Genomic DNA, 9,865 nt, shown 5'->3' with positions numbered 1-9,865 from the left:
GTGCCGTCAAAAATCGGCCCCAGGTTGATCAAATCCAAACTGGTCCGTGGCAACTTTCCTGGGCATTTATGGGCCTTGTAGGTTTTAGGCGCAACTCCCGCTCCTACAGAGTTTTATCAGGATGCAATTCGGATCACTGCCATCTAAACAACATTTGGTCGACAAAGAAGATGTCGGCATTGGGTGCACTGTACGTTTAACGCTGGCGCCCGTGACGGACGACGGTGTCGACATTCCGGCCCGATTTGGGGCGCATAAAACACTTAGTAGCTCAATAGTCTTCAGGTAGCCCTGGAGAACGCACGTCCTCCCACAACGCTTCAGTGTACATGGTCCAATGCCAATGAAAACACGGGTTTGATCACAGTCCCGCCCTGAACACGTCTACATGAGCGATATTCGATCATAGTCGATAGCGCCCCACCCTACTGTCACACCCAGGGAGTAAGCGCTGCAAAGGTGACCTTGGTCCCAGATATTACTTGAATTTCATGGTTGTGGTCGGCACATGTTACGACCGGCCGTGTTACGGACGCGCACGGTGGGGACGCGCGGCCGCAACACGCCCCGAGTTGCGTGGGAGTGCGAAGGGCCCGCCCAACGCGCTGCCGTGCCAGCCTCTTAACTTGGAATTAGTTGCTTCCCCAAAACTTCTTTTGAGAATTTTTGGGGAATTTTGCTGGAATTTCGCCCCATTGTGCGGGACACAATAAAGGACGACCTGCCTGTATCTTCTATGTAGAACCATGAGCACCCAAAGTATGGACAAGGGACACTGACGTCCATAGGATTTACTAGTCATTCAATAGTTTACAGTTATCATTCAATACTGGTTTAAGTTGAAGTACTTCTCCACGTCTTTGCCTGGCAAAGAGTTTTGTGTGCAGGGCCCATGTCCCATCTGATCTAAACGATCCGTAAGGCGCGAATTAAGGGCCATTCTTTTACACCAGATCGCGTATCCAGCTATATGTGAGGCCTGTTTGAGGGCGCTTCCTTTCCTCTACCTCCCTGCCTGTGGGTGTGGTGAGGACGAGAGAGCCGGCAGAGTGGGAGAAGGGAGCGTAGGAGGATCCGACAGCACACCACACTCCAACAAGGCGCCACTGGAAGCTGCCACAACAACAAGCCAAGTAAGAGTACTTCATGTCATGTAAGGTCGTAAAAAATGGGTAAGGTAACTCAGGTAAAGAGGCCGTGCACGACCCGAAGCCCAAAACACTGGAGAGGGGAGAAACTCACCTCCTGACAGCACCAAGGCAAAAAAATAAGAGGGGGCTTTAGTTATGTATATACTGTGATTTTTGTAAAAAAAAAAAAAAAAAGAATAAAAGAAATAGTGTATTAATGCAATGTGGAGCTATTCAATTGTCAAACATAGAATTGTTTTTTTTCTATCTTTAATATACTTGAAGTGTGCGATGTGCACTGTATTATCTACCAAAAATACAAGTAGCCTATCGGATCCGGACTGTGCAGATAATCAAAATGAAATTACCCAAATCCGATCCGATCGGGGACTAAAAGAACATGATCAGGACATCCCTAGTTTTGTGCAAAAGGAGATAAAGGCCTGTCCCACATAGATGCCTGTTCCAAATAAGGGCAGGTTAAGTTATAAAATAATAAAAACCCAGGCTATTAATTCATATTTATATTGATATTCATATTTAATTTTATACTGTCACTTATTTTTACAGAAAGATATTTATACAAGAAATGGCTAAAAGTTTACCTTCTTGTTAACCATTTGATGTGTGCGTGTGTGTGTGTGTGTAGAGGATAGGTCACGGTGACAAGAACCATGCAGATCAGGACAGATCCCCCATCTTTGTTCAGTTCATCGACTGTGTATGGCAGATGACCAAACAGGTATGTTGAATCACCAAGCCGCACTGATGTGGGAATGTAACCTTGCTGGCATTTATTACATAATTTATCACATGGTAGCTAAAAAAAAAACTGATTCCGTTACATCGCATCAATGTGATTTCAGTCATAATTCTGCTGTATCTCATGTTGTAAATGGTCACATCATCAAAGCCAGGCAGTGACACAGAGGATTATTGAGACCAGCATAAACAGCAGAATTCCAACAAATCAGATGTGTGTAAAAGTGTGTGTGCGTGGTGTCATTTGCATAGGATTTAACATAGTGAATGGCCGCCTGTAACTCTGAGTCAGCACTTCTCCAATCAGACGCTGCACATTTCTTAACATATGCGAGCTGCTGACTTCAGATGTCTGCAGGGATTTGATGTACTGAAGGAGAAGCTTTTCATCCAGCATAAAGCGTCTGTCTCATTCATTTATCATCAATGCAGACTCATTTGCAGACTTGTTCCTGATTTAAACACATGCTGATTTAAACACATGTAGTGGCTGGGAGGCTTGTAATTAGAATGGTTTATTTACACTAGTATTTAGTTTGCTCATAATAAAATCACGGCAAGTGGCAGCTAAGTGAGTCCAGTCACATATGTGGACTACAGTGCTCAGTCCACATAGCAGGAAGGTGTTTCCTGATGTAAGGTGACTGAGGCCATCTCTGATCTGTAACCGGTCTCTCCTCTCAGTTTCCTACAGCCTTTGAGTTTAATGAGCGCCTCCTGCTGACAATCCTGGATCATCTGTATAGCTGTCGCTTTGGGACTTTCCTCTACAACTGTGAGAGCGCAAGAGACCAGCACGTAAGACTTGACATAAACTGCCTCCTGCTCTAAGTTGTCCCACAACATGCATGCAAGCATGCTTTGACAGCACAGCGCATTTCAGCTTTCAACATCTCACACTTACCCTCTCTGTTGTGCAGGACGTGAGGTCGAAGACGGTGTCTTTGTGGTCTCTGGTCAACAGTAAGATGGACATTTATTTAAACCCCTTCTACACCCCGGAGTCTGGCAGGGTCCTCTACCCAGTCGCCAGCATGCGCCACCTAGAGCTCTGGGTAACATACTACATCCGCTGGAACCCACGCATACGACAGCAGGTAGGACTGCCAGTGTGTTTGTTATAATATACTGTGACCTGGGCTGCGTTACTAAGTCGGCCTAAGACCCTCAGGGGCCCAGAAGCCAGATTATTCATTGTGAATCTGTTGCTTTGTAGTATAGTGATTTATTGCAAATTAGTTTCAGAATATGCACTGCTACAATATCAGCTAAAATTCTAAGGGCTTTAAGGTGGCTCCACCATTATTACCTGGCTTGTTGTGAATACCAATGCCTGAATAAACTTGTGTTTAACCAAACCACAAGCAGCCACACACATTTCTTGTTTCTTTCTCTCATTTCTTAACATTGCTCTTTATTTGGGTTTTGTATAAGGCTGCAACTAACGATTAGAGTTGGTTACTGTTTTTGTCTGATGCCAGTGACAAAATGATACTTTTAAAACCGTACTGGTGCCTAAACGGTGCCTGAACTGATACTTTGATGACAAAATTAAAGAACATTTTTGTAGTTTGTCATTTTTTAAATTTGAACTTGAAATTGAACTGTTAACTGTTCACAGTTTAAAGTATACATATATAAATATAAATGAATACAAATAACTATAAAAATGAAACCCTAAATAACAGTTTAGGTGTGTGTGTGTGTGTTGTGTGTGTGTGGTGTGTGTGTGTGTGTGTGTGTGTGTGTGTGTGTGTATTCTAGCAGCAGAGTCCGGTGGAGCAGCGCTACAAGGAGCTGTTGGCCCTCAGAGACGAGTACTTGAAGAAGCTGGAGGAGCTGCAGCTGTCTGACTCCTCCCCTTCCTCACGTCTGGCTAACAGCCCCACCCCCAACACCCCCTCCTCCACCTCCTCCACACCATCACAGCAATACACACACCTACAGACTCCCCTCTGAGGGCTGGTGTGACAGACACACACACACACTCACAACTTGTTGACTTGCACTTATGTCTCTACACTCTGATTTCTTTGTTCACACAAGCAGGGAATTAAATAGTATTGTGCAGTTCTAAATGTTGGATCAAAGAATGCTAAATAAGATTTAGATTTGAAGGTTAACACTGTAGTGGTGATGATGGTGATTTATGCAATATGTCACAGTACAGCCTTTTCTACACACACTCATCATACAGTGAAGCCTTAAAGACTTTGAGTGGCTTTCAGTCCAAGGGCTTGAACACACAGGACAGGCAGTGGATCTATGTACTGGCAGTAGAGCAGAGCTGAAGGTGTATGGTTTCTCTGAACGTCAGAAAGCCTCCAGGAAAACATGCTTTTTGGTCAGATTACCACCAAACCACATACCGCCACCAGTGTTTTACTGTTTGGCCGAAAAAGGTGTGTCTTAACCTTGTGAATTGTGGCGTGACAAAATAATCAGACAAAGCCAGTGCATCAACCTGGAGTTACAGCTTCATTTTGCTACCTCCAGTGCAAAGACACATCCGGGACGCAAATTTACGAACCCTACTGTGGAAAACTCTTATTGGCTTACCATGATCTTCTTACCTTAACCAATCAAATCATATTTTTTTCTCATTTTCTTAAACTCTGACTATATNNNNACTATATCCTGACAGTATTACATGAGAAAGATAATCACCATTTTCTCTGATTGGTTGTGGTGTTATTCAGGCCCGGTGTATTGTTACTATTGACAGTATATATAATGGACAGAGCTTCCGGGTCTGGAAGTGTCTTAAACATGCATTCTATGTAAATTCCAGCAGGTGGCAGCACCGTTGGCTGCAATAACACAGCGATCCCATTCACCTGAATGGAGAATGAGCCGACTTGACACTTTCTTTATGAGCTCAGTAAACAGTTTCCTGATGAGTTTAGGGTCTCAGTCACTCGTCTAACATTTTATTTAATACATTATGATGTTCATTTAGTAAATTATTTTTTAATTTAATTTAAAATAGACAATAAAGCTGTATGTGCTTCTGGGCGGGGCTACCTTTTGATTGACAGGTCACTCTCAGTGATTCCGTCCAGAGCAGCGCACAAAACTCTCATCAAACTGTCAAACTAGGCAGTGCTGATCAAATATGAAGCTAGATTCTGGTAATACATTGTCTATTTCTCGCTTAAAATCTTTCAGAAACTGAAACTATTTTAGAGTACTGTTTAGCTGTAATACGAGATTGTGTGTGACGAGGCGAGCTGCCATTGTTTCCTGCTATGGCCGAGTCAAAACTGCACAGCCAATGAGTCTAGACCAACTCGCAGTACGTCACGTCCGCTGGCTTGTGCTGGCTCCGTTTTACTGTCATGGCTTCAAAAATGGTTCTCCACAAACCTATGGGTGACGTCACGATAGGTTCACACTTGATTCTTACACATGCCATTAGGAGCACTAGGAGGAGCAAGAGGAATCTGCTTTTTTCACAGATTATCTATGTACTGCTGTCAGGATATAGTGAAAGTTTCAGCAAATGTGATTAAAGTTACTTTTATAAATGTTTCCTACTGCATCTTTAAGACGTATATTTAAATAGTCTTGGAAAATAATGTGTTTTTTAGTAGTACATAAGAATAGCAGTTGAAATTTAAAAAGTAAAAGAGAGAAAATCCCTAGGCTTGCCCTGTCACGAGTCAAGACACTGGCAGAGAAAAATCAACAGTAGAAACAATACATTTTCTTGGAAACATTTTACAGTTAGATGTCAGAACACAGCTCAGTGACACAGCTCCTTCCTATGTCCTGCTATACACATACCACTGCTGTCCTGCGTGTAATCAAGATGTTGTACAATTATTACTTTTCGTCCTTCTTCCTACTTGCTGCACTGCTGCTGAGTATTTCCCTGTCCCTCAAAGAGTTGATCAGAACTGCTGCAGAGCTCATGCAGTGGAGCTGGAGGCTGGGAGCGTCTACAGTGTGTATATATCAGGTGTGTTAGATTTGGATGGATTATTTGTTGCTTATCACCTGAGGGTGAGAGCTATCCCTGTTGCTTACATTTCGCTACTGCTATCAGCTAAGCCCTCCTCAGCAGTATTTTAAGCTAAGCTACGGCATTTACAGCAAATCCAGTTCTAGTTTGGTCAGAATTAATAAGTAGTTTTGTGAATGCAGCTTTGATACGGTTTGAAATATATTTCAGGTGCTCAAGATAGTATATGGGATTGAAGTGGTGCTTGCCTCTGATCTTCCCTATTGTACCTTTATGCTCAGTGTGACAGTGAGCAGAAATAAACCAGTTCACTTTCCCCCTTAAATACAACTTTTTGTAAATCAGACTGTTTCTAGATACTCTATCCACCCTCACTGCAAAGTCCCATGTGGAAACCCATACATGATCTTAAGTACACGTGCCTTTTGGACATTGTTGGCTTTGTATGGTAGAGTTTTTTTTCCCCCACATTCTAGCAGCCCCTTTTTCCATTTACATTAGCCAGTTATCTGGTTTAGATCAGAGCTACCCAAACTCTGGAGGCTTGATGCCCAAACTTCAGCAAAACTCCAAAGCCGACCCCCCATTGCATCTTGCGTCATGGACGTATACACACTCAAAAAAACAATCAGGCCATGTGTTTGATCAGCACATAAGAATTATGTTAGTAATAAATGAATCTATTGTGTTAAAGTTCATTGAATGATTGCTTTATGAATGTTTGACATGATTGAAAGACAATTCAGATGAATGAAATCAACACATAGGTCCAATAAGAACACGTTTTTGTTGTTTTAAGTTAAATTCAAAAGTTATTGTTTGAACTTACTGAATTAAATCATGGAACATATTTTATGCGATTAAATGACTTTCTTAAGTAATTCTGTTTGACCAAGTTAATTTACTTGGGTTGGATTATTTAGTTGTGTAATGTTACAACTGTAAAATTAGTTGGACAAACCCTATTAAATTAAAGTCAGACCCAAACCTAGTAAATAAGTTGATTCAACCTCACTAAGTTAAGTTGACTCAGCTCAAGTAAATTGAGTTGGACCAACATAATTGCTTAATGCTGTAAGAAAACCATTTAATCCTGTAGAAATACTTTCCATGATGTAGGTTCATCCAGAGTTATTTGTTTGACTGCATACATACATTCAACATACAACACTGACTAGTAGATGGCTCATTGCAAAAAATAACTAATTAATAATTTATTTAATAGTGGCAAAGGTTCCAATGGAATCATGGACCCTACTGTGAATAGTTAATCATTTCAATTGAGACAACCAAAACACCCATCCGCTTTGCATCTTGGTTGTTTTCGTTCAGGCCCAGTGATCTTGCAAATGCCAATTAGGAGCACTAGGGGAGGAGCCAGAGGAACCTGATGTTTATAAAGATTATCTGCTTGTGTTCTACTGTCAGGGTATAAAGTATTTATAATAATAAATAATATGTTTCAGCAATATGACAACTGCCTACTGCAGCAAAGTCAAAATGATGACTTTTTTACTTAATATCTCATAATCTGTACTTCTGGGGCATTTTTATTATTTATCATTCATTTCCATCATTTTACCTTTTGCTTTCTGACTCAAATGGACTTTTGAAAATTAGATCCTCCAATGAGAAGACCTACAAGCCAACCTGTCCAAAAAGCACATGCTTTTATAGTTATAGTGCTGTCATGGAGCTGATGTCTACAGAGCAGTTGCACAGAGTCAAACTCAGGACATCACAAGGACAACAATGTGTGTGTGTGTGTGTGTGTGTGTGTGTTTGTGTGTATGTGTGTGGATAAAAGAGGAATGTTGGAAACAGAATCAAATTTCTTTATCTTGACAGTGGAGTTGAGGGTTTCGAGAAATAGCCTGATTTTAGGATTTTGCTGCTAACTCAAAAGGCTCCCATTTTGGTTAGTTTAAACAGTTGACACAAACTCAGACAGAAAAATAATGGCTAGCATGCTGCTAAAACATAAATATATGTACTGTATCATTCAGCCTGTCAAAATGATGACAGGACTGTTTATTACAATCGATCTTGAGTTCTCTGTCACCACATTTGTTTAGTCAGTCTAATGATTCTCCTCAGTTTCTGGGACTTGCAGCTTTATTACTGGAGTACTGTACTTTCACATCATAATCCATCAAATGCTGATTGGTGAGTTATTTTGGCAGTGCCAGTTTTTGGGTCAATCACTGAAAACAAGAAAAAAAAAAAAGCATTAAAAGAAGCTCCAGGCCTGGTCCTGGTAGCAGTTTAGCTTTAAGTCAGCAACAGCTCTTGCTCCAAATCCAAGGGAAACTGCTCAGAATATTTTGTTCAAACTAATACAGGGTAGATGCACCTGGAGGTCTCCATGGACCGCCACTGTAGATCAAGTCCACCTGGCTCTATATTTGTAACAATTTGTTCTTTGGAGCGGTTCTATTGCCAGTGGATTCAAAGATCTAAATCTGCATTTTCTCAAGTTCATTTTATCTTTACATTGGATTTTTATTCAATTACAGAAGTATTTTTCAAAGTATGTTACTCTAGGCTAGATATAAGATAATTATTATTATAAAGATAAAATTGCCACGTGTGAGGAGCACTATTTTCCCACTGTAAATACGCAGTTAAAATGGCCTAACCTCCTTCACAAATGAATATCGTGTTGCAGTACCGAGGCACTCCTATTTGACACAATGCTGACAGAGCAGTTCCCTGTCCTTAGTGAATTTATATATACAGGAATGTACACAAAATGTTAATTTCAATGTGGCACATCTGCGGTCTGTCTGAATGGGTTAAGGCAGCCGACCTTTCTCCTGACCTAGCTTGAACTCAGATCGGACCATTGACCATATATTAAGATGGGTGACATGACAGCTCCCCAAAAATGAAGGCAAAATCTTGGCTGGCTGCAGTATAGCTAATAAGCCCTGCCCCCTCCATGTTAACAAATGGGACATAAAGTATATGTCAAATACCTTTTTTTTTTAATGTTTCTTACCAAAACTCTTTGCATGATGTGCACGCCCACTGTTGATGACAAAATTGCGGGCTGGTTCACTAGATAGCACCAAGGTTCCAAGAATCTTGAACCAAACCGGTTCAAGAACCAGGGCTAATTGGTGGCACCCCCCTGGAATCCTTGCTACCCAAAATATCTCCGTACACTCTGCTTCTCTACAACATCCTTGAATTCCTAAATAAGAAACCTTCCTTGTGAAATAGAATTCTGTGTCAAGAAGGCTCTGAAAAGCCAGCTTAGACTCCAGTACATTTCCCCTCAGTGTGTTCAACTCATTGGGTTTTCAGCAAGTCGGAAGCAACGGTTCATTGAGACGATGCATTGTATGTACAGTGTGACAGTTTCAGTTGTAAATAAGTTGCAATAATTCATTTTGCGAAGTGTGTCAGGTCATGTCCAGATTTGTGCCTTGATTCTTGTGAGAATCACCTTCACCTCTTCAGAGAGACGTACTCTAGCTGTCCAGAGTCATGTTTGAGATTGATTGCTCCAGTAGTTCAAGGTTCCAAAGGAATAAAGCCTTGCGTGGTTTGGGAGAATGTCATGCTGTTATTTAAGGGTCTGTGCCAGTGTGAAGTGGGAGGAAGTGGGCGGTTACAGCAGGCATTCCTCAAGTAATTACAGACCGCAGAAGACAGGGCAGTTCTCCTTGGTACCTTCCCCTGTGTTAAAAGAAGCCTCAGTTTATCCCCTCCAAATCCTACACTGTGAGAATCAGTAATAGATAATTTTATCTTCTAACTTTGAAGGACTCTGTTAACCCTTGTTGTCAAAATCCACAGCTAGATGAGTTTTATCAGTGCATTTAGTACAGAGATACAGAAGGTCCAAGGTGCGTTTACTCTAGCTTAGTGGAAAGCTCCTGCCCGAACTGAAGATAAGTCCGACAACTTCTGTAACTTTCTGAAACTGACATTCCACTTTTACACTATGGCAAAGCCCATCGAACAGAAACGCATTCATACATGCACAGCATCGGGAGCAATT

At 41.4% G+C, this 9,865-nt stretch overlaps 1 protein-coding gene across 1 annotated transcript; it reads left to right on the top strand.

Moving 5' to 3' along the window:
- Positions 1-1,779: 1,779 nt before the first annotated feature.
- Positions 1,780-3,972, top strand: LOC118338051 (myotubularin-like; the record flags this gene model as incomplete). The annotated part of the gene is given in 4 exon segments (XM_035675210.1): positions 1,780-1,872; positions 2,577-2,690; positions 2,813-2,989; positions 3,657-3,972. Coding segments are annotated over 4 exon segments (498 nt in total). The 3' UTR covers positions 3,852-3,972.
- Between the last annotated feature and the right edge of the window lie 5,893 nt (positions 3,973-9,865).

This window comes from Morone saxatilis, unplaced genomic scaffold, assembly GCF_004916995.1.
Source record: "Morone saxatilis isolate NCDOM2014 unplaced genomic scaffold, NCSU_SB_2.0 Contig4, whole genome shotgun sequence".
Classification (NCBI taxonomy): domain Eukaryota; kingdom Metazoa; phylum Chordata; class Actinopteri; family Moronidae; genus Morone; species Morone saxatilis.
The sequence above is the reverse complement of the archived record's forward strand: the minus strand, read 5'-3'. Positions and strand labels throughout refer to the sequence as shown.